This window comes from Oratosquilla oratoria, unplaced genomic scaffold (genome assembly GCF_046742065.1).
Source record: "Oratosquilla oratoria isolate Oo_2021 unplaced genomic scaffold, ASM4674206v1 SCAFFOLD127, whole genome shotgun sequence".
Classification (NCBI taxonomy): Eukaryota; Metazoa; Arthropoda; class Malacostraca; order Stomatopoda; family Squillidae; genus Oratosquilla; species Oratosquilla oratoria.
Window position 1 is genome coordinate 180565 of NW_027467483.1, and position 25751 is coordinate 206315.

The 25751-nt window shown below is 40.2% G+C and overlaps 1 protein-coding gene across 1 annotated transcript; it reads right to left on the reverse strand.

Moving 5' to 3' along the window:
• Positions 1 to 431: 431 nt before the first annotated feature.
• LOC143022616 (uncharacterized) lies at positions 432 to 1355 on the reverse strand. The gene has a single exon (XM_076180915.1). The coding sequence runs from the start codon at positions 1353 to 1355 to the stop codon at positions 432 to 434; it is 924 nt and encodes a 307-aa protein (XP_076037030.1).
• Positions 1356 to 25751: the final 24396 nt, after the last annotated feature.

The window sequence follows — 25751 nt, forward strand, 5'->3', positions numbered from 1 at the left end:
CTCCAGATCACATGCCGGGACAGAAGTCCCAGCCCGGACTGGAGATGGGGACGGGACAGGGGTCCCAGCAAGCACCAAAGCACCTGCCGAGACAGAAGTCCCCACCTGAGATACAGGACAGGTAGGGACTAGGGAATGTTTGGAGGATTTGGGGTCCTCCAAATCCATTTCATCATCCAACAAGTTAAACGTATTTTTAAGACAGATTTTTGATGAGAGAGATTCTTCTCTTTCATCACTCAATCGTCTCTTCATAAGTCTATTATTTGCAGGAGTGATTTCGGAGTTTAAGGAATGGTCAATTTTGAATTAAGGCTCTTCTCATGTGTAGATACGTCATCTGATGTGTTGGGCATTCTATTATTCAAGGGCTTATGCTTATTAATGATGGAGGAGAAACTTACCCCTGGTCGAATGAACATAGCGTTTACTCATTGTCTAGCCTCTTTAAAGCTCAAGTGTTCTTTTGCTCTTAGTATCTGAACTTCTTTTTCAAAAGTAAATTTATCACATTTCTTTGAGCTTGCGGGGTGATCTTCACCACAGTTGATGCAGTGTGGAGAATTAGAGCATTCACCATGAGCTTCCAAACCACAATTTTCACAGACTGCATTTTCACCTTTAATTTTTCTCCTACAAGTCCCAATCACATGGCCAAATTTTTGGCAATAGAAGCACCTTCGACATGATGGAATATATGGTCTAACATTCAGTCGAAGCCATGCAGCCATTATCATGTTAGGTAGCTTCAGGAGATCAAATGTTAGAACGTACGTGGGCAAGGGTGTTAATACACCACCTATGTTCTTCTTCATTTGTTTCACATCTACTACTCCCTGGTCTTTTAGCTCCATTTGGATTTTTTCTTCAGAATATCCAAGTAATTCTGTAGATCTTATCACGCCTTTAACTTGGTTCAGTCTCTTATTGTATAAACAATCTATTTCTTGACCATGTAGCGACGAGATATTTTGGACTTTAGTGCTATCATCAGGTGATGCAACTTCTACCAGTAAACTGCCATCATTCATGTAAGAAATCTTTGGTTCGATGCTACATTTCATCTTGATTTCGCGATTGACAGAAAACATGTCAAGGTCCCTCATTTGTTGTCCTTCTCTCATTTCCAGAATCAAAAACTTGGCATAGTTGTTGGGTTCAAATTTTCCTGGCGTTATCTCAATTTTTCCTGAATTGCCTTTCCCTGTCCTCCTGATCCTAGACCTAGTGTCAGTATCTGATAGAGTGGGGAAATAAGGCTCTAATGTCATAACATTAGAGGTCTTGGAAGAGTCTAAAACTGTGTCCCTATTCAAGCCAGAGTCGTCAACAGAAGGGGGGGTATTGTTCTCCATAAGAACGGGTTTTCAAATATTCGACCAAGTAGCCTTCCACCCACCAAAAATCCCATGATTCGGAGCCCAACAAGGGAGGGATGTGGCTTGTCATGTCATGTAACCATCCCTAGAAGCTACTACCAGGCTATACACATGATCCCCAGCACCTAAGGCGTCCTCAGTCCGTCGAGATCGGACCCAGTGCTGGGAACCATGTTTGACATAAGACTTTCCCCTCGCTCGCGCACGTCAGGTACTCGAATTCTAAGGGTGGAGAGGCATGTCAGTCCTCTCCACCCTCCAACAAATCCAAAGAGCAGTCCAAGCCATAGTCGAAAAGGGAGCAGAAGTTGTACACCGTAAATCAATTCAGAAAGAAGAAGAGGAGAGAAGGAATAAAAATTAGGAGAAAGAGGTAAAAGATCCTAACAAAATTAGTTGAGCAAGCAACTGAAGTCCAAAAATAAAGCATCAGACTCCAGTTGCTTGCCCCTAAGCCCCTCCACTTCGGCAAAGAGTTAGGAATTGGAGGGGTGCCTGGAGGTACGGCATTTTAAAAGTTCTTCATAACATCAGGTTGAGAGGTGAATTGCCACTTTTTATCAAAGCTTTTTTAAAAAATAGTCTTTCTAAAGTTAGAGTAGGCAATACTCTATCCAAATTAACAGTACAAGAAGAAGGAGTTCCTCAGGGTAGTGTATTAAGCGCAACCCTGTTTGCCCTTAGTATCAATGGTATTACTTCCGTTATTCCGCCTGAAGTAATGTTTACGCTCTTTGTTGACGATTTGTCCTTATCATTTGCGGCATCTAGAATGTCTGTAGCAGAGCGGAAACTACAGTTGACAATCGATAAAGTAGCTAGATGGCCCTCTGAGCATGGATTTCGTTTTTCACCATCAAAAACAGTAGTGATGCATTTCTGCCGCATTAGAGGTCACCATCCTGACCCAGATTTATACCTATATGGTCAGAGAATTTCATGCGTGGAGGAGGCAAAATTTTTGGGTCTGCTATTTGATCCAAAACTATCTTGGGAGCCCCATATTAAAAACCTTAGGATAAAATGCATGAAAGTTTTAGATGTTCTCAAAGTTATTTCCTGTACCAAATGGGGGGCTGATCGTAAACACCTACTCCAGTTGCATAGGGCACTGGTTATACCCAAACTTTTATATGGATCTGAAATATATTCGTCAGCAAGAAGCACAAAGCTAGAGAGACTGAATGCTGTTCATCACACTGGGGTGAGGATTGCTACAGGAGCATTCAAGTCCTCACCAATTCCAAGTCTCCTTGTTGATGCTGGGGAATTACCCCTAGTCTTAATGAGGCAGTCCCAGATGATAAAGTACTGGATTAGAGCTCAAAGACTTCCTAACTCCTTAAGTTTTAAAATTATTTTGAATGGCAATCTTAATAATTTTAATAATAAATCTTCATGTCCACTTCCCTTTGGACTTAGAGTAAGACATGTTTTAGAAGAATTAGGTTTGCCCCAATTTCAAGTTCTTCCAGTTAAGCATTCAGCATTTCCCCCTTGGAGGCTACCATATGTAGATCACTGCAGCTGCTTAGAAATATTTAAGACTGGAATACCGGAGCCTATGATCAAACAAATATTTCTCGCCCACTTTGAAGATCACAGAAATTCAGTTTGTATATATACAGATGGCTCCAATTCCAATGCTGGCGTTGGATTTGGAGTCGTTTTTCCCAGTTTTAATTGCAGAGGAACATTGCCTAGCTCTGCTTCAATTTTTACAGCTGAGCTGCATGGAATTCTAATGGCTTTAAAAAGAATAGTAAACCATGCTGGTTTTAGTTTCACAATTTTTAGTGATTCTAAGAGCGTGTTGGAAGCCTTAAGTTCTTATAATCCTACCCATCCATTAGTTTCAGAAATTTTAGAATGGATGTTTTTACTAAGTCGTAAAAGAAAATTAATTAGATTTTGTTGGGTTCCATCCCATGTCAGTATAATAGGCAACGAGGAGGCTGACAGGTTAGCCAAAGAAGGATCAATAAAACATCCTATTAACAAGGCCCTTCCAGATACCGACTATCAGCCTGAAATTAAGAATGCAATAAAATCTTCCTGGCAATTCTCATGGTCTTTGATCGAATCTAATAAGATGAGAGAAATCACAGACTCTGTTAATCCATGGATATATTTATCCAGCTGTCGTAGAAGAGAAGTGTCAGAGTGTCGCCTCCGAATTGGACACACGAACTTCTCTCACGGCTTTTTAATGAGTGGTAACTACCAGCCTTTTTGCAACGATTGTTTGGTGCCACTAACGGTTAAACATTTACTGGTCGAATATCCTAGCTTGGTGGAACAGAGAGAGAGACATTTTAACAGGGACAGGGCTGGGAGTTTTAATTTGAGTTTCATTTTGGGAAAAGACTTGGACGAAGACTCTTTTTTCAATTTCATTGAAGATGTTGGTTTCTCTAACTTGATCTGATTTTAATATACAGGACATATTTTATTTTATCTAGTAGTTGATATATATTGAGTTTACTTTCGGTGTCAATAACCCAGTAGTTACGACACCAGACTGAATGCTTAAAATCAATCAATCAATCCAACCTTTAGTATATTAAGCTGCTGTTTAACAGTGTATACAACCTCGTTTATGTGATTTGTGGATGTCAGCCTTTTATCCAATACCAGACCCAAGTATTTTACTTGATCTTCATACAGTAATATGACACCCTCTAAGAATAGTGTTGGTATTTCTTCCTTGCGTCTTAGTCTGGAAAACCTTATGGCTTTGGTTTTTTCAGAAGAGAATGTGAAGCCCCTGCTATTAGCCCATGCTGTTGCTAAGTTAATAGCCTCTTGAATCTTTTGGCCCGTTTCTAATGTTGTCGATTTGCTGCACACAATAGCGAAGTCATCAGCATAAGCCAATCCATGAACTCCTGTGGGAACTTGTTCTAATAAACTATTAATGGCTATGCTGAAGAGTGTACGACTCAGAACACTTCCTTGGGGAATCCCTTCCTCTTGAAGATATGCACAAAAGAAAGAAGAGCCCACTCGGACTTTTAGATAACTGTCAGATAAGAAGTCCTTTAAACAATTGAACATATTACCCCCAATACCCCACTCTGCAACTTGCTTCAGAATGCCTCCCCACCAGGTAGTATCGTAGGCATTTTTCAAGTCAAAAAACACACCAATGCTCGAGTTCTCAATTGCGAAGGCATTCTGAATCTCACGAGTGATAAAAAGTAAGGGATCCAGAGTGCACTTATTTCTTCTAAATCCAAACTGTCTGTTTGATAGGAGATTTTTAGATTCGAAAAACCAAACTAAACGCATATTAACCATTCTTTCATAGATCTTACAAATGCAGCTAGTGAGAGCAATAGGTCTGTAACTTTGTGGGTCATGAGAGTCTTTTCTTGCCTTTAAGATTCCTATGATGATTGAAGTCTTCCAAGATTTAGGAGAAGATTCAGAAGACCAAAATTTGTTCAGCACATTTAAGAGGAATTTCTTTGACGATATGGATAAGTGACCAACCATGGAATAAAGAATGTTATCCTCTCTAGGAGAGGTTGGGGAGGATAAAGATAAAGCATGATCCATTTCTTCCAAGGTGAAGAGAAGATTATATGCCTCCGAGTTCGTATAGGTAGGAGGAATAATCATGGTCTTGGCTCTAATTCTTCTGAAATCGTGTGAATAATGAAGTGGACTTGAAATATCAGCATAATGTCTTCCAAAAGCCTCTGCTACTTCTCTTGTATCTGATATAAAGGAGTCATTTATCTTCAGAATGGGTAAAGGAGATGGAGTAAACTTTCCTTGTAATTTTCAAATCCTATTCCATACTAAGGTAGGGGAAGAGTCATATTTCAATTCGCTAATATATTTAATGAAGGATTCCCTCCTTGCTTTCTTGAAGATTTTCTTCTGCTTTGCTCGAGCTCTTCTATACGTTATCTTATTGACTAAACAAGGGTATCTCCGATATCTCTTATGGCAAGTTCTTGTCATCTTTCTGCTTAAATTACATTCATCTCTCCACCAGGGGACTACTGGGCGTTGAGGTTTACCAGCTGTCCTAGGAATGGAAGAGAAAGCACCAGAGAATATCATGTCTACCAGGTAGTCATATGCATCACAGTTACTACCAAAATCACTAGTCTTATAATTAATCTCTGTGGATCTCCTAAATAATTCCCAATTAGCCTCTCCTGTCTTCCATTTAGGTAAGCATCAGGAGGGAGTGTTCTTTAAATATTTGATATGGATAGGCCAGTGGTCTTTAAGATTTTAAAGGGAATTGACAACATCAAAAGTGACAAAATTTTCACATTGAATGAGAATCAGACAAGAAACAATGGTCTCAAACTGTCCGGAAATAGATTCAATTTGGAAGTAGGTAGAAACAACTTTGCCAACCGTGTAGTTAATGAATGGAATAAACTTCCTGCACAGGTAGTGCAATGTAGTTCAGTTCGAAGCTTTAAGAATCATTTAGATAAATACCTAAGTAAGATGCTGTAATGATTATAATTTATGTTATATTATTTGTTTTTGTTTTGTTACAATTTGTCTGTCTGATTTTCATTTATTATTAGTTATATGTCAATTTATAATCATTTACTATTTACCTTTTTGTTTGTTATTCAACTATACCTATGCATTTATTTATGTATTTTATTTGTTATTTTTACATTATTATAGTTTTAATTTATTATTATTTTTTTTTTTTTTTTTTTTTTTTGCATCCGACCTAGATATGGATCAAAAGGTCTCCTGTCGGCATGCTCCGCCTTTGTAATCCTTTGTAATGTAAATCTTCATCTATTGACCAACTGTAGTCTAATCTTAAGGATGATGAACAATTAGTTAGGTCTATAGCAGAACTTGAGTTGTGAAAGACATCAAACCTAGTTTTGGAACAGTCATTCATCAAAATGACATCGTTATTATCAATAAATTCTTTAATTATATTGCCCCATGGGTCATGCCTTGATTCACCCCATAGAGGATGCTTGGTGTTAAAGTCACCCATTATAATAAAAGGCTCAGGGAGCTGATCAACCAAAAATTGTAGGTCATTTAACTCAAACTGACGGGTGTGGTTATATATGTCTACGAGTCAATCTTCCAGTTCAGGTTCCAAATATAAAGAACATAAAGTGATCCATTTAGTGGTAAAGATTTGTACTGCACAAGCCTGCAACACCGAATGTAAGTGGACACTTCTGTGGTTTACACATTTCTTAACAATGATACCAGTACCTCCATGGGTACGGCCCCCAATCATAGGAGGAGATCTGTAAAATTTGTAATTAAGTCCAACATTAGGGGATAAATTGCCAAGCATAGTTTCTTGCAGACAAAAAACAGACAAATCATGTTCTTTAAAGAGAATCCCAACCTGCTCTCGATGAGAATTAAAACCTTAAATATTCCATTGAATTATGGACATTATACTGTTTTCTTTTTCTTTTTTGGGTCTACTGGTCTGGTAAGAGAAGTCTGGGAGAGAGAGGGTATACAAGGTGGATTCTTTTCTAATTTCTTTGCTTTTGCAGGTGGCATCCTCCTCTCTGACAATGGTCCGACCGATGATGTAGAGTCCGGGTTATTAGTTTCTTTCTTAGATTGCTTATCACGATTTGGGGAAGTAGATGGAGATGAGGGTGGACTGTGGAGTCTTTTACTGCACACAGCTTCAGACTCCATAGCTTCGCTTCTGTGCGCCTCAACTGAGTGAGGCACATCAGTCCGTGATCCCTTTATTGGGAGCCCCCCAAGTTTGGAAGTTTGATTGATTGAGAGGAGACTTTATTAAAGGAACCCTGTGGGGTCCCAGTAATGACAACTTTAGATGCCCCTCTAGATGGGGCAGGAGACATTCCCTCAACTGGGGATGGGAGAACCTTCTCAGAGGAGGGTTGGCGAGTACTACAATTTCCATCTTGTAGAGAAGAACGATTAGGTCTAGTAATGACTCTTTCACGCTGAGGCTTGGGTTCAGCATTTCCTTGATCCTCATTGCTTCTGTGCACCTCTACCGAGTGAGGCACACTAGTCAGCAATCCCTCTACTGGGGAGTCCCCCAAGTCTGGAAGAGAGATTGCCTGAGAGGAGGCTTCATTACAAGAAGCCTGTGAGGTTTCTACAACAGAAACCTTAGGTGCCCCTCCAGATGGGGCAGGGGACACCCCTTCAACAAGGGGTGAGGAAACCGCACAGGAGGCTTCAGAAGTACTAGAAATTCCTACTTGAGAAGAAGAAAGAGCATTAGGTTTCATAATAACACTTTTACACTGAGGCTTGGGTTCAGTGTTAACAGAAGAACTCATATTGGCATTTTTATTTCTATTGCCTTATAGAGTTGGCTGATCCACTTTACTATTTGTTTTAACATCACTGTATCGTTTGGAATTACTTAATAGTCTTTTAGCATGTCCTACACTTATATGTTCTGCATGAGCTTTTAGTAGTATTTCCTGTTCCTTCTTATAAATTGCACAATTCTTATTTCTGGCATCATGCTCTTCTTTACAATTTATACAAACTGTTGGACGGGAACAATCCCCATGTTCAGGCTGAGCACATATCAAACACACTTTGTTCCTTGCACATCTGCGGGAAGCATGGCCAAAACCATAGCAGTTGAAGCACTGAAGATCTGTTGATCCTTCTAGGTTGAGGGAAAGGTTTCCCACTCCCCTCTCAAGGGTGGGAAGAGGGCCACTATCTGGGCCCTTGGGTGATGGTGTAGGGCCTTCCATGGCCCCAATATGGGAAGAGTTGTTAGATGGCATTTTGGATACAGCTGTTGTAGAATCTCTATTCTGAATTTTGACACTTGGGCAATCCAAAGAGTCTGAACTCCGTGTTCGCTTATTGTGAGTTAGTCGGTCATCTGGTCGGTTGGTTGATTGTACTTTATCTGGTGTGACTGATCAGTCTCCATTTTATCCGTATTAGGTTGTGTTTTAGTGGTGAGGTGGCCTGTAGGCTGTAATTTGTTGCCAAGGGCTTCTGAGTATGTCTTAATATTAAGTTTTAATGGATCAATCACTTTTCTTCTTGCTTCAGAGTAGCTAATATGTTCTCTGACCTTTATATTTAGGATTTGTTTTTCTAGTATATATTTTTCACAAGATCTAGAGGAAGTTGGGTGCTCTTCATGACAATTAAAACATTTCAATGTTTTCGAACATTTTCCATGTTCGCTTTCACTGCAATTGACACAAATTGGTGGTGTTCATGCTAATTTCTGGTGAATATATGACCAAACATTTGGCAGTGGTAACATCTTCTTGGTGAAGGTATATATGGTCTAACCTTCAGCTTATACCAAGCAGCAGATATTGATGATGGAAGATTAAGCAGGTCAAATGTTAAGATTGATAGAGGTTGGTCTACAAGAGTGCCATTTTCTTTTCGTTTCATCCGGCGAACACTTGAAACGTGCTGGGATTTCAACTCTGTTAAGAGCTTTTCTTCAGAAAACCTCAGCAGTTCCTTGGAGTAGACAACTCCTCTACACTGGTTGATTGTCTTGTGGGGGGTACAATCTGCCTCATGCCCAGCAACTTTTCCAATGTTCTGCAATTTTGAGCTCTCTTCTGGAGAGTTAACCTCTATCAGAAGTGATCTACTACTTTGGGGAATGATAATGGGTTCCCTGCCAATACATTGGATAATTTCTCTATGGACATCAAAAATGTCGAAAGAGTCAATGGGGTTGTCATTGGGCATGGATAAAGTTAAATATTTATTATAATGGGATTCAAAAATCCCAGGCAAAACTTCCAATTGTCCTCGTGAGTTAGTTAGAGGGGGGAAAGACTTTTCTTTATTTTAATTTTTCCGCTGTGGTTTAGCAGAGGGTTCCAGTGTGATGAAAGACTGTGGACTTTCATCTCTAGAACCGGTGGAGGCCTTGCTCATATCCTTGGTCATGCATAGGTCGTCAGCGTTAGGAGAGTTTTCTCTTAAGGGTTTGTCTTGACCGCAGTGAGGGTGACCTTACTGGGGGTGGTTCCCCAGTCAGGTGGTTATGAGGCAAACTATGTTTGGGGCACCTTTTCTAGCCCCCTCCCTATGTGGGGTGAGCAGAGTGGATCCTGAGTAGGGCTGCTCAGTCATGTGGGTAGCTACCGAACCGTGCTGTTGCCTCGATCCCAATACGAGAGCGATTTATCTTGCCCACACCGCTTATGTGTAGTTCGTGACTAGAGGCTTCCAGAGATCACCTTCTCCTGCCCCCATCGTCACTAGCCATCGCCATAGGGCTTTCTTTTGCCACTACTGAGAGGAGCGGCTGAAAATTAGGTCGGAGGGAGGGAACAGCAAGCGGAAGAGAAGAGAGGAGTGAAAAAGGAAGTTTAAGAGGAAGCCCTGTGCGGGGAAACAAGAGACCCACCCGGGGATCGGCATTAGTCGCGTCTTACGACACGCAGCCGACGTGGCGGGGGCTATATTCTATACTACACCCCCTAGCCCCAGCGGGCCTACCTTTAGTATATTAAGTCGCTGTTTAACAGCGTATACAACCTCATTTATGTGATGAGTGAATGTCAACCTTTTGTCCAAAACCAGACCCAAGTATTTTACTTGATCTTCATATGGTAATATGACACCCTCTAAGAATAGTGTTGGTATCTCTTCCTTGCGTCTTAGTCTGGAAAACCTTATGGCTTTAGTTTTTTCAGCAGAAAATCTGAAGCCCCTGCTATTAGCCCATGCTGTTGCTAAGTTAATAGCCTCTTGAATCTTTTGACCTGTTTCTAGTGTTGTCGATTTGCTGCACACAATAGCGAAGTCATCAGCATAAGCCAATCCATGAACTCCTGTGGGAACTTGTTCTAATAAACTATTAATGGCTATGCTGAAATGTGTAGGACTCAGAACACTTCCTTGGGGAATCCCTTCCTCTTGAAGATATGCACAAGAGAAAGAAGAGCCTACTCGGACTTTTAGATAAAGGTCAGACAAGAAATCCTTTAAATAATTGAACATATTACCCCTGATACCCCACTCTGCAACTTGCTTCAGACATATTCATAATCACATCACTCACCGCTCCATTAACACACTGAAAGACAACACACTGCTGCATGCCAGACCCCCTGATATCCACCCTTCTGAATCCTCTCTCCCACGAAAGGACAGAGTCCACTTGGCCAGACTGCGATGCGGTCACCACCCAGCACTTCTAAGCTACCAGAAGAGGCTGGACGACCGTGTTGTGAACAGCTGCCCAGGATGTAACACTTCACCCCATACCATACAACACATAATGGAAGACTGCATTATACACAATCATGCACGCAAACAACACAACATACACTCTATAAAGGATTTGTGGGAAAACCCAGTTTCGGCTGTGGCCTTCCTTGGGGAGACGGGACTGCTCGGACAGACAGTCTAGGGAACGACAACAACAACAACAACAACTTGCTTCAGAATGCCTCCTCGCCATGTAGTATCGTAGGCATTTTCAAGTCAAAAAACACACCAATGCTCGAGTTCTGAATTGCAAAGGCATTCTGAATCTCACAAGTGATAAAAAGTAAGGGGTCCAGAGTGCACTTATTTCTTCTAAATCCAAACAGTCGGTTAGATAGAAGATTTTTAGATTCCAAAAACCAAACTAAATGCATATCAACCATTCTTTCATAGATCTTACAAATGCAGCTAGTGAGAGCAATAGGTCTGTGACTTTGTGGGTCATGAGAGTCTTTTCTTGCCTTTAAGATTCCTATGATAATTGAAGTCTTCCAAGATTTAGGAGAAGATCCAGAAGACCAAAATTTGTTCAGCACATTTAAAAGGAATTTCTTCGATGATATGGATAAGTGGCCAACCATGGGTTGTATTGGTAGGAGGAATAATTGTGGTCTTGGCTATAATTCTTCTGAAATCACGTGATTAATGTAGTGGACTTGAAATATCACCATAATGTCTTCCAAAAGCCTCTGCTACTTCTCTTGTATCTGATATAAAGGAGTCATTTATCTTCAGAATGGGTAAAGGAGATGGAGTAAACTTTCCTTGTAATTTTCGAATCCTATTCCATACTAAGGTAGGGGAAGAGTCATATTTCAATTCGCTAATATATTTAATAAAGGATTCCCTCCTTGCTTTCTTGAAGATTTTCTTCTGCTTTGATCGAGCTCTTCTGTACGTTATCTTATTGGCTAAACAAGGATATCTCTGATATCTCTTATAGCAAGTTCTAGTAATCTTTCTGCTTAAAGCACATTCATCGTTCCACCAGGAAACTACTGGGCGTTGAGGTTTACCAGCTGTCCTAGGAATGGAAGAGAAAGCACCAGAGAATATCATGTCTACCAGGTAGTCATATGCATCACAGTTACTACCAAAATCACTAGTCTTATAATTAATCTCTGTGGATCTCCTAAATAATTCCCAATTAGCCTCTCCTGTCTTCCATCTAGGTAAGCAACAGGAGGGAGTGTTCTTTGAATATTTGATATGGATAGGCCAGTGGTCACTACCACGTAGATCTTCATCTATTGACCAACTGTAGTCTAATCTTAAGGATGATGAACAAATAGTTAGGTCTATAGCAGAACTTGAGTTATGAAAGACATCAAACCTAGTTTTGGAACAGTCATTCATCAAAATGACATCGTTACTATAAATAAATTCTTCAATTATATTGCCCCAGGGGTCATACCTTGATTCACCCCATAGAGGATGTTTGGCATTAAAGTCACCCATTATAATAAAAGGCTCAGGGAGCTGCTCGACCAAAGATTGTAAGTCACTTAACTTGAACTGACGGGGTGGTTATATATGTCTAGGAGTCAATCTTCCAGTTCAGGTTCCAAATACAAAGAACATAAAGTAATCCATTTAGTGGTAAAGATTTGTACTGCACAAGCCTGCAACATCGAATGTAAGTGGACACTTCTGTGGTTTACACATTTCTTAACAATGATACCAGTACCTCCATGGGCACGGCCCCCAATCATAGGAGGAGATCTGTAAAATCTATAATTAAGTCCAACATTAGGGGATAAATTGCCAAGCATTGTTTCTTGCAGACAATAACAGACACATCATGTTCTTTAAAGAGAATCCCAACCTGCTCTCGATGAGAATTAAGACCTTGAATATTCCATTGAATTATGGACAATATACTGTTTTCTTTTTCTTTTTTGGATCTACTGGTCTGGAAACAGAAGTCTGGGAGAGAGAGGGTCTACAAGATGGGTTCTTTTCTAATTTCTTTGCTTTCGCGGGTGGCATTCTCCTCTCTGACAATGGTCCGACAGACAATGTAGAGTCCGGGTTATTAGTTCCTTTCTTAGATTGCATATCACGATTTGGGGAAGGAGATGGAGATGAGGGTGGACTGTGGAGTCTTTTACTGCACACAGCTTCAGACTCCATAGCTTTGCTTCTGTGCGCCTCAACTGAATGAGGCACATCAGTCCGTGATCCCTTTATTGGGGAGCCCCCCGAGTTTGGAAGTTTGACTGATTGAGAGGAGGCTTTATTAAAGGAACCCTGTGGGGTTTCAGCAATGGGAACTTTAGGTGCCTTTCAAGGTGGGGCAGGAGACATTCCCTCAACTGGGGATGGGAGAACCTTCGCAGAGGAGGGTTGGCGAGTACTACAATTTCCAACTTGTGGAGAAGAACGATTAGGTCTAGTAGTGACTCTTTCACGCTGAGGCTTGGGTTCAGCATTTCCTTGATCCTCATTGCTTCTGTGCACCTCTACCGAGTGAGGCACACTAGTCAGCAATCCCTCTACTGGGGAGTCCCCCAAGTCTGGAAGAGTGATTGCCTGAGAGGAGGCTTCATTACAAGAAGCCTGTGAGGTTTCTACAATAGAAACCTTAGGTGCCCCTCCAGATGGGGCAGGGGACACCCCTTCAACAAGGGGTGAGGAAACCTCCGCACAGGAGGCTTCAGAAGTATTAGAAATTCCAACTTGAGAAGAAGAAAAACCATTAGGTTTCATAGTAACACTTTTACATTGAGGCTTGGGTTCAGTGTTAACAGAAGAACTCATATTGGCATTTTTATTTCTATTGCCTTCTACAGTTGGCTGATCCACTTTACTATTTGTTTTAACAACATCACTGTATCTTTTGGAATTACTTAATAGTCTTTTAGCATGTCCTACACTTATATGTTCTGCATGAGCTTTTAGTAGTATTTCCTGTTCCTTCTTATAAATTACACAGTTCTTATTTCTGGCATCATGCTCTTTATAATTTATACAAACTGTTGGGCGGGAACAATCCCCATGTTCAGGCTGAGCACATATCAAACACACTTTGTTCCTTGCACAAGACACCAATTGGAAAGAGTGACCATGTACTCATCGAAACTGTACTAAAGGAAGAAATAGAGATGAGGAGTGGCGAAAAGCATAGGAAAGGAAGATTGATGTACAACAAAACAGACTTTGCAAAACTAAAGACGTTCTTCCAGAATGCAAACTGGGAAAAATTCTATATGGAAGAGACAACAGTGGAAGAGAAATGGAACATACTGTTGGATAATTACAATGAAGGGGTAAACAGGCATGTACCAAGACAAAAGCAAGAGAGAGAGTACATTAAATGTTGGTTCAACAAAAGATGCAGTGAGGCAAAAGACAGAAGGGACAAAGCTTGGAAAAGGTGGAGAAAAGACAAAAAACAAAGCAAATGGCAAATATATATAAACTATAGAAATGAGTATGTTAATGTGAGAAGAGAGGAGAAAAGGAACCATGAGAAGGATATAAAAGATAAATGCAAAGATCAGCCCAAGCTATTCTACCGGTATGTAAATGGTAAACTTAAAACCAAACAGGAACTAGTGAAACTACGCCAAGGAAATATAGAATACACAGAAGAATTAGAGATGGCCAAATTCATGAACAACTACTTTAAATCTGTCTTCACCAGAGAGAAAATACAAAATTGGGATGTAGATAATAACAAACATTCTCCCCACATGAGTGAATTTACAACATCACAAAAAGAAATATCAGAACATCTATCAAAACTGGACGTCAGAAAATCACATAGCCCAGATGGAATTGCAAATTGGATTCTAAAAGAATGCAAAGAAGAGCTAACGGACAAAATACACATCATAATAAATAGCTCACTCAAGGAAGGAAAGATACCTAATGACTGGAAAAATGCTAACATTGTACCAATATATAAAGGAGGAAACAAGGAAGAACCCACCAACTATAGACCAGTATCACTAACAAGCACTATAGCCAAAATTTGTGAGAAAATCATCAAGAATAGATGGGTAAAACACCTGGAAGATAACAACATATTAAACCCAAGACAATTCGGGTTCAGACAAGGTAGATCATGCACCACAAACTTGATATGCTTCTACTCAAGACTAATACACATAGTGCAAGAAAGAAACGGATGGGCTGATTGTGCATTCCTAGACTTGCAAAAAGCATTTGACAAAGTACCACACAGAAAACTACTAAAAAAAACTGGAACACATAGGAGGAATACAAGGGAACCTACTAAAATGGATGGAGGACTTCCTGACTGGAAGAAAGATGAGAGTAGTACTCAGAGAAAAATATTCAGATTGGAAAGAGGTGATCAGTGGAGTACCGCAAGGATCTGTACTGGCTCCAATAATGTTTGCTATCTATATGATATGGACAAGGGCGTGAACTGTTACATGAGCTTCTTTGCTGATGACGCCAAACTGTTAAGGAAAGTAGAGACTGATAAGGACTGTGAAGCACTGCAAGAAGATCTGAATAGGGTATGGAACTGGAGTCAGAAATGGGAAGTGGATTTTAATACTAAGAAGTGTAGCATTATGGAGTTTGGAAAAAGCAAAACCAGAATATCAAGAAATTATACAATTGGAATCAAGGAAGTAAAGAAAGTAGGATCCGAAAAAGACTTGGGAGTTATTATCACAAACGACTTGTCCTATGATACACAGATTAACAAAATTGTCGGGGAGACTTACAACTTGCTAAGATCAATAAAAGTGGCTTTTGCTTACCTGGACGAAGACATGATAAAAAAAATTTTGGTTACATTGATAAGGCCTAGACTAGAGTATGCGGCGACATTGTGGTCCCCCAGTACCAAAAAGAACATAAAGAAAATAGAAAGAATCCAAAGAGCAGCTACAAAAATGGCACCTGCACTTGCAAACCTATCATACGAGGAGAGATTAGCTAAACTGGAGCTACCGACACTGGAGCAAAGAAGAGAGAGAGGAGACCTACTGACCATCTACAGAATCATGAAAGGCACAGAGATACTTGATAGAGAAGAATTACTAAACTGGGACAAGAGAAACACAAGAGGACATGGAAGGAAATTAAGAAAACATAGCTATAGAAGAGAACTGAAGAAAAACAGTTTTCCACATAGAGTTTAGAAACTTGGAACAAACTGGATAATGAAATAGTAAGCGCAAAAACCATTCATGAGTTTAAAAGCAAACTAGACACTGAGAGATACAATGGCGGGACAACACGAGCATAGCTCCCCTTCCCGCAAAATACAACTAGGTAAATAAATACATCTGCGGGAAGGATGGCCAAAACCATAGCAGTTGAAGCACTGAAGGGGACGGGGCTTAAACTGCTTCACATAAACAATCACTTTTTTCTATCTCTACATAATGAGGTAGATCTTCACCACAAAAACTTAGGATAATCATAGGAGAACGAGGGATTTTAGCAACCTTCCAAACATTAGTTGGGCACATTTCTAAAATTTCTTCTTCATGAAAATCATACAGATCTCTATTAAAAATTACCCCTTTGGCATAACTAAAGGTATAGTGGGGTTTAACTTTCTTAATGTCCGATTTCTGTTTCAAGTTAAGCACCATGGCAGCTTGTTCATAAGATTTTACATCAATTAAGAAGGATTTCTTCCAAATCGTGATACCTGGGAGTTATTCAAATTACCACAGCCAATGTGAAAGAATCTTCTAAACTCAAACAAGTTAGCACGTTCTTTTGCAAGAGTGATAATGAGCCACTTAGCTGAATTGGGAGGCCTCTGCACACTTTCCTTCCTTACCTCTACTGGGATTTCTGGATAAAAGATATCCAGGTTAGGTGGCACTCTAGCAACAAGTTGGGCCAAAGATTCATTCTCATTACAATTATCATAATCCAAGCAGGCAGCAGCTGCATCCTGATTAGAAAGAAATGAGATCTACACTAGCCAAGCTTTAAAGTTGTCAGTTAGTTTAACTCTGATCTCTTTAATTTGTCCAAATTTACGGAACTTTTCATATAAGTCTGTATAACTCTTATCAAGAGAGACATATTGTAAATGTAAGATTCTATGACTATTAGGGGCAGTATTTGATTGGTTAATTTTACCGAAGTCCTTTTTCAAGCTGGAGTCATCAACTGGGGGTTTTATTTTTGTTGAGTCAATATTGTCAACATTAGGATTGGCAATATTAGGAGAGGGATCAGGGGTTTTAGGAGGAGGATCAGGTAGTGGTGGGGGTTTAGAGCATTCAGTTTCAACAGCCGCCATCATGTATATTTATGAGGCCACACCATATATCAAGAAAGAAAGATCAATGCATAGAAGAAGATATTGCAGTTGCCTGATGCTGCAAGCAATAAAAGAAAAGTCTCTGCAGAGTCGGGAAGTTCCAGAAACGACTATTTACACATGCAGGGCCTCGGAGGTGAGTTAGAGACTTTGTCAACCCTGGGTTTGTCCTCTTTTGTTTTCTCCCATTTAGGATGGATCTGGCATAGTCACTCTGCATGTGTACTGGATAGGGAGAAAGGAAGTCAGCAGCCTAGTACCTACCTCACAAACATGCATTCCCCAGTCGGACTTTCGGCCCTCGCAGGGAGTAGTGACCTCGCGGTATACATCCCCACTTGACTGGGTTCAGACATGTAGCTTGGGAGGCACCAAGATACAAGAACCTTCCTTAACAAGTATTAGAGAAAGATGGTGAAAAAGGAGAGTAGGGTAGCATATATCAAGGATAGGGATAGGGGAATTCGCAAAGGAAAAGGGTGAGGGACCCCCTATCTATTCACTACCCCAAAAACATCATCCTAAAACAACTGTCATGGGATGAGGGTGACAAATCCTAGGAGTATTCCAGTCCATAATCAAAGACAAGCTAGGGTCGTCAACAAAAAGACTTTTGGCTCAGTTTTCGTCTGGTAGCTTAGGGCTGACCTCTCCAGTATGGTTGCACCTGGCTGGCACAGCTCAGCCCGTCCTTGCTACACGGAAGCCCCCCCACTACATCAAAGTACTGGGCCTCCGGGGGGGTCGTGTCTTCAGGGTTTTCAGGTAGGGTACCCAAGAAAGGCGCTTATCAAAAATAAGTCCTAAAAACCTGGTTTCATCAACACAAGGAATCTGGTCATCCTTTAACCAAATAATAGGGTCAAGATGCAGACTTCTTAGTCGGCAGAAATGTACGACGACAGTTTTGCTGGGTGAAAATTTAAAACCATTATTATCAGCCCATGAAACTATTTTATTGATGCAGAGTTGTAGTTTTCTCTCAGCTATTGCCATGTTACTAGCTCTAAAAGAAATGGAGAGGTCATCTACAAAAAGGGTGGCAAGTATATCAGGAGGAATCACAGATGTCACCCCATTTATAGCTAAACTAAAGAGAGTGACACTGAGAACACACCCCTGAGGTACACCTTCTTTCTGTTGTCTTATTTCAGATATGACGTTCCCAACTCTTACTCTAAAAACACGATTTGCTAAAAAGTTCTTGATGAAAAAGGCCATTTCTCCTCGAATGCCAATACCATGTACAGCCTTAAGAATACCATGCTTCCATGTGGTATCATATGCTTTCTCTAGGTCAAAGAAAACACTGATATGATGTTGCTTAGAGACAAAGGCTTTACAAATTGAAGATTCTAGTCGAAGTAAGGCATCAGCAGTGGAGTGCATGCAACAGGAAACCACATTGAATATCAGATATGATGTGGTTTCGTTCAAGATACCAGACTAGTCGTGCATTGACCATTTTTTCTAAAATTTTGCACATGCAGCATGTGAGGGCAATAGGACGGTAATTTGATGGAATTGAACCATCTTTATTAGGTTTAAGAAAAGGTAAAATAATACCCATTAACCAAACACTGGGAAACCAATGTTCAAACCCCATCCTATTAAGAGGTGCAAGAATAAAACCTTTAGTTACAGGAGATATATGTTTCAACATGGCATATGTAATGTCATCAGGACCTGGAGAGCTATCACTGCAGGAGTTCAAAGCTGAACCATATTCCTTTTCAGTGAAAGGGAGGTTATAGGATTCTTCATGAGGGGCAGTGAAGTCAAGATTACGTTGTTCTCTCATTCGGTATTGATATCCAGGAGAGCTGTTGTCTGGTTTAGATATATTAGCAAAATGATTTGCTAAGGCATTACTGACATCTTTAGGATCAAAGACCAAAGAGCCATCTAATTTTAGAACAGGTGGAGGGCTAGTGGTGTATTTCCCCGATATTTTTCTCAAGTTTTTCCAAACGATCGATGCCGGTGTTCTATAGTTGAATGATGATACAAATTTAGCCCAAGACTGATGCTTTGCTTCTTTGATGGTACGTCGAAGTAATACCCTGCTTTTACAATAAGCAACTAAATTCTCATCATTTCTATGGCGATGTAATCTAGTCAAAGCTCTTCATGTTGTTCTATGTAGATTTCGTATGGTGTCAGACCACCATGGTACAGGGCGTCTCCTAAACTTTCCAGATGACTTTGGGATGGAATTAATACCAGCAGTGTAGAGTGTGTCATTTAAGTACTCCAGTGCAGCTTCTACTGAAGAAAAACTGTCAATACTGTTCTGGACAGTACTCAATTCTTCAAACTTGGCCCAGTCGGCTTTTTCAGTGCACCAGCGAGGAATACCATCTGTAGGAGCACCTTCCTGTGTATACAATACAGTGGGATAGTGATCACTGCTTCGTAAGTCATCAAGGACTTTCCATTCAAAGTCCAAAGCATAAATTGAGCTGCAGATCGATAATTCTATACATGATGTAGAGCCAGTCTGAATGTGATAATGAGTAGGTTCACCAGTATTTAAAACAGTAATGTCCTCCTGCTCCAAAATAGATGAAATTAGATTTCCTTTCTGATTTGAGGCAACATCACCCCATAATGGGTGATGAGCATTAAAGTCACCCATAATGATGAATGGCTGAGGTAACTGTTGAATAAGATTCAACAGACTATCTTTGGTTATATTAGTACTTGGTGGTAGATATAGGGAGCAGACTGTATATCTGCGATTCAAGCCGGCTTGTTTCGCGACAGCTTGCAATCGAGACTGAAGAGGGATGGGAACATGAGGTATATCTTTATGGATATCCAACATGCTTCCCCCATGGATACCAATATCTGGGTCATATGTAGTATGGTATGCTTTGAAGTCTTTAGGGCATGGGGTGAATGAGTCTAACATTATTTCTTGTAAGGAAATAATATTAGGTTCCTGGTCATGGATTAGCAGTTTCAATTCCTCATAATTGGCTCTTAGTCCCTGACAATTCCATTGGAGCAGAGTGAATTTATCTATGGTTCAGGGAATGTCGGGTGGTGTTGTTACCCGACTTCTTGGTCTTAGATTGTGGGATTGAATGGACCTCTGCTTTAATTGGAAGTTTTGGTGGTTTAGATGATTGAATTCCAGGTTTAATTTTAGGAGGGGGACCTTCTTTAGGTCTACCAGAGGTGGTAGAACTTCCCTGTGGCCCTATAGGTACAGGGGGAGGGACTACTTTCTCTATAGGTACAGAAGGATCTCCTGTTGATCCTTCTAGGTTGAGGGAAAGGTTTCCCACTCCCCTCTCAGGGGTGGGAAGAGGTTGATTGATTGATTTATGGAATTTTTGGCTCGAAGGCCAAGCACCGGAGGTGGTAGGCCATTCAGCGCATATTTATCTTTTAGATTAAAAAAATAAAATAAAAATAAAATTCAAGTAAACAGTTAAAACAATAAACATTCACGAACACACATCAACAACATACACTCACAAGCATTCATATACACAATTTTAAATTTCATAAAATAAATTTATGTCTTTTAAAAACTAAAACATTCTTCACACGAGCTTCCTCCCCTAAAATTTCTTTAAAAGATAAATCTGTTAAAAAATTTGCCCTGCGCTTATTTGAGAATGCAGGGCACTGAAATAAAATGTGTCTTATTGTCAAAACTACTTGGCAAGTGGGACATTGGTTTGATTGATTTATGGAATTTTTGGCTCGAAGGCCAAGCGCCGGAGCAGGTAGGCCATTCAGCGCATATTTATCTTTTAGATTAAAAAAAAGGAAATAAAATAAAAATAAAATTCAAGTAAAACAGTTAAAACAATAAACATTCACGAACACTTCAACAACACACACTCACAAGCATTCACACACAATTTTAAATTTCATACAATAAATTCATGTCTTAAAAACTTAAAAACGTTCTTCACACAAGCTTCCTCCCCTAAAATTTCTTTAAAAGATAAATCTGTTAAAAAATTTGCCCTGCGCTTATTAGAGAATGCAGGGGACTGAATTAAAATGTGTCTTATTGTCAAAACTACTTAGCAAGTGGGACATTGGGGGGCCAGCCTTTCTGCCCCACTTGCCATTAAAAATTTATGTGTAATGTAGGAATGGCCAATTCTCAGTCTTGTCAAGACAATGCTTGACCCTCTCTCCAAAGGAGGACACTTCCAAGGGTTCACTATGGGGTGAATTTCTTTTAATTTATAACTACCGTCCAGCCTTGTACATTGCTCTTGCCACTTCTTCATTGTATAACAATGGATCACTTGTTTCAAGTCCGCATGTGGGACTTTTCGGTCTGTTATATGGCTGAGCCTAGTGGCGGCTTTGGCTGCAGCATTGGCCTTTTCATTTCCTGTGACACCCACATGAGACGGCACCCAGCAAAAGTTTACTTTTATCTTCTTTCTGTTGTTTATGAGAATCAGCCATTCCTGTATTTCTTGCACTAAAAAATTATGAGGCAACAAATTATTTACAGAGGATAGAACGCTCATGGAATCCGTAAAAACAACAACGTTCCTACCACACAGAACAGAATTAAAAACAAATTTGAGGGCACTGCTGACTGCTAGCAGTTCAGCAGTAAAAACAGAGCTAAAATCAGGCAACTTTCTCTTTAAAACTGTGCTATCAGTTACAACAGCACAACCAACACCATCTTGGGATTTTGATCCATCTGTATAAATAAAAATTGCATCAGCATGTACTGATAAATGTTCTAAATATTCACTTTTTAGTTCTACAGCAGTTCTATTTTTCTTCTTTTTAAGAGGACATATTTCAGTGTGGCATCGGTTCCAAGGAGGGAATTTGGGAGGCGTGATCTCAGCAATTGTATTAGGGACAAGTCCTATCTTCTCTGTCCCAACTACACATCTCACTTCTAAAGGTTTCGGCAGAGTACTTTTCCTTGGAGCTCTGTCTACCAGCTGCTTTACAAATTTGAAGTTTGGATTCTGTTTGGATGTCAAGACCCGAGATATATATCTAAGGCTTAATTCCTCCCTGTGAATATAGAGGGGAGGAATTCCTGCGTCCACATACAAGCTATCCACTGGAGATGTTCTATAGGCTCCCGAACAGATCCGTAAAGCCATATTGTGGACTATATCAAGCTTCTTCAGTGAGCTTTTACATACCAATCCATAAATTTGACATCCGTAATCTATTTTGCTAAGGCACAATGTTTGGTAAAGCCTTATTAAAGTTACACGATCTGCTCCCCAGTTGAAACGAGACACTACCTTTAGTATATTAAGTTGCTGCTTAACAGTGTATACAACCTTGTTTATGTGATTTGTGAATGTCAACCTTTTATCCAATACCAGACCCAGTATTTTACTTGGTCTTCATATGGTAATATGACACCCTCTAAGAATAGTGTTGGTATTTCTACCAGGCGTCTTAGTCTGGAAAATCTTATGGCTTTGGTTTTTTCAGCAGAGAATCTGAAGCCACTGCAATTAGCCCATGCTGTTGCTAAGTTAATAGCCTCTTGAATCTTTTGGCCCGTTTCTAATGTTGTCGATTTGCTGCACACAATAGCGAAGTCATCAGCATAAGCCAATCCATGAACTCCTGTGGGAACTTGTTCTAATAAACTATTAATGGCTATGCTGAAGAGTGTACGACTCAGAACACTTCCTTGGGAAATCCCTTCCTCTTGAAGATATGCACAAGAGAAAGAAGAGCCCACTCGGACTTTTAGATAACGGTCAGATAAGAAGTCCTTTATACAATTGAACATATTACCCCCAATACACTCTGAAACTTGCTTCAAAATGCCTCCCCGCCAGGTAGTATCGTAGGCATTTTTCAAGTCAAAAAAACACCAATGCTAGAGTTCTCAATTGCGAAGGCATTCTGAATCTCACGAGTGATCAAAAGTAAGGGGTCCAGAGTGCACTTATTTCTTCTAAATCCAAACTGTCTGTTAGATAGGAGATCTTTAGATTCCAAAAAACAAACTAAACGCGTATTAACCATTCTTTCATAGATCTTACAAATGCAGCTTGTGAGAGCAATAGGTCTGTAACTTTGTGGGTCATGAGAGTCTTTTCCTGCCTTTAAGATTCCTATGATGATTGAAGTCTTCCAAGATTTAGGAGAAGATCCACAAGACCAAAATTTGTTCAGCACATTTAAAAGGAATTTCTTTGACGATATGGATAAGTGACCAACCATGGAATAAAGAATGTCATCCTCTCTAGGAGAGGTTGGGGAGGATAGAGATAAAGCATTATCCATTTCATCCAAGGTGAAGAGAAGATTATATGCGTCCGAGTTCATATTGGTAGGAGGAATAATTGTGGTCTTGGCTCTAATTCTTCTGAAATTTTCTGAATAATGTAGTGGGCTTGAAATATTAGCATAATGTCTTCCAAAAGCCTCTGCTACTTCTCTTGTATCTGATATAAAAGAGTAATTTATCTTCAGAATGGGTAAAGGAGATGGAGTAAACTTTCCTTGTAATTTTCTAATCCTATTCCATACTAAGGTAGGGGAAGAGTCATATTTCAATTCGCTAATATATTTAATGAAGGATTCCCTCCTTGCTTTCTTGAAGATTTTCTTCTGCTTTGCTCGAGCTCTTCTGTACGTTATCTTGAAGATTTTCTTCTGCTTTGCTCGAGCTCTTCTGTACGTTATCTTATTGACTAAACAAGGGTATTTCCGATATCTCTTATGGCAAGTTCTTGTAATCTTTCTGCTTAAATTACATTCATCGCTCCACCAGGGGACTACTGGGCGTTGAGGTTTACCAGCTGCCCTAGGGATGGAACAGAAAGCACCAGAGAGTATCATGTCTACCAGGTAGTCATATGCATCACAGTTACTACCAAAATCACTAGTCTTATAATTAATCTCTGTGGATCTCCTAAATAATTCCCAATTAGCCTCTCCTGTCTTCCATTTAGGTAAGCAACAGGAGGGAGTGTTCTTTAAATATTTGATATGGATAGGCCAGTGGTCGCTACCATGTAATTCTTCATCTATTGATCAACTGTAGTCTAATCAGGATGATGAACAAATAGTTAGGTCTATAGCAGAACTTGAGTTGTGAAATACATCAATCCTAGTTTTGGAACAGTCATTCATCAAAATGACATCATTACTATCAATAAATTCTTCAATTATATTGCCCCAGGGGTCACACCTTGATTCACCCCATAGAGGATGTTTGGCGTTAAAGTCACCCATTAGAATAAATGGCTCAGGGAGCTGGTCAACCAAAGATTGTAGGTCGTTTAACTCAAACTGACGGGGGTGGTTATATATGTCTACGAGTCGATCTTCCAGTTCAGGTTCCAAATATAAAGAAGATAAAGTGATCCTTTTAGTGGTAAAGATTTGTACTACACAAGCCTGCAACGCTGAATGTAGGTGGACACTTCTGTGGTTTACAGATTTCATAACAATGATACCAGTACCTCCATGGGCACGGCCCCCAATCATAGGAGATCTGTAAAATTTATAATTAAGTCCAACATTAGGGGATAAATTGCCAAGCATAGTTTCTTGCAGACAAAAAACAGACACATCATGTTCTTTAAAGAGAATCCCAACCTGCTCTCGATGAGAATTAAAACCTTGAATATTCCATTGAATTATGGACATTATACTGTTTTCTTTTTCTTTTTTGGGTCTACTCGTCTGGTAAGAGAAGTCTGGGAATGAGACGGTTTACAAGGTGGGTTCTTTTCTAATTTCTTTGCTTTCGCGGGTGGCATCCTCCTCTCTGACAATGGTCCGACCGATGATGTAGAGTCCGGGTTATTAGTTTCTTTCTTAGATTGCTTATCACGATTTGGGGAAGAGGATGGAGATGAGGGTGGACTGTGGAGTCTCTTACTGTGCACAGCTTCAGACTCCATAGCTTCGCTTCTGTGTGCCTCGACTGAGTGAGGCACAACAGTCCGTGATCCCTTTATTGGGGAGTCCCATGAGTTTTGAAGTTTGACTGATTGAGAGGAGGCTTTATTAGAGGAACCCTTTGGGTTCCTGGCAATGAGAACTTTAGGTGCCCCTCTAGATGGGGCAGGAGGCGTTCCCTCAACTGGGGATGGGAGAACCTCCGCAGAGGAGGGTTGACGAGTACTACAATTTCCAACTTGTGGAGAAGAACGATTAGGTCTAGTAGTGACTCTTTCACGCTGAGGCTTGGGTTCAGCATTTCTTTGATCCTCATTGCTTCTGTGTACCTCTACCGAGTGAGGCACACTAGTCAGCAATCCCTCTACTGGGGAGTCCCCCAAGTCTGGAAGAGAGATTGCCTGAGAGGAGGCTTCATTACAAGAAGCCTGTGAGGTTTCTACAATAGAAACCTTAGGTGCCCCTCCAGATGGGGCAGGGGACACCCCTTCAACAAGGGGTGAGGAAACCTCCGCACAGGAGGCTTCAGGAGTACTAGAAATTTCTACTTGAGAAGAAGAAAGACCATTACGTTTCATAGTAACACTTTTACACTGAGTCTTGGGTTCAGTGTTAACAGAACCATTTATACTGGCATTTTTATTTCTATTGGCTTCTACTGTTGGCTGACCCACTTTACTATTTGTTTTAACAACATCACTGTATCTTTTGGAATTACTTAAAAGTCTTTTAGCATGTCCTACACTTTTATGTTCTGCATGAGCTTTTAGTAGTATTTCCTGTTCCTTCTTATAAATTACACAGTTCTTATTTCTGGCATCATGCTCTTCTTTACAATTTATACAAACTGTTGGGCGGGAACAATCCCCATGTTCAGGCTGAGCACATATCAAACACATTTTGTCCCTTGCACATCTGCGGGAAGGATGGCCAAAACCATAGCAGTTAAAGCACTGAAGGGGACGGGGCTTAAACTGCTT

What these genes read in the sequence shown, in the direction of transcription:
- LOC143022616 (XM_076180915.1), bottom strand. Translation starts at nt 1,355, where the DNA reads ATGGAGAACAATACCCCCCCTTCTGTTGACGACTCTGGCTTGAATAGG.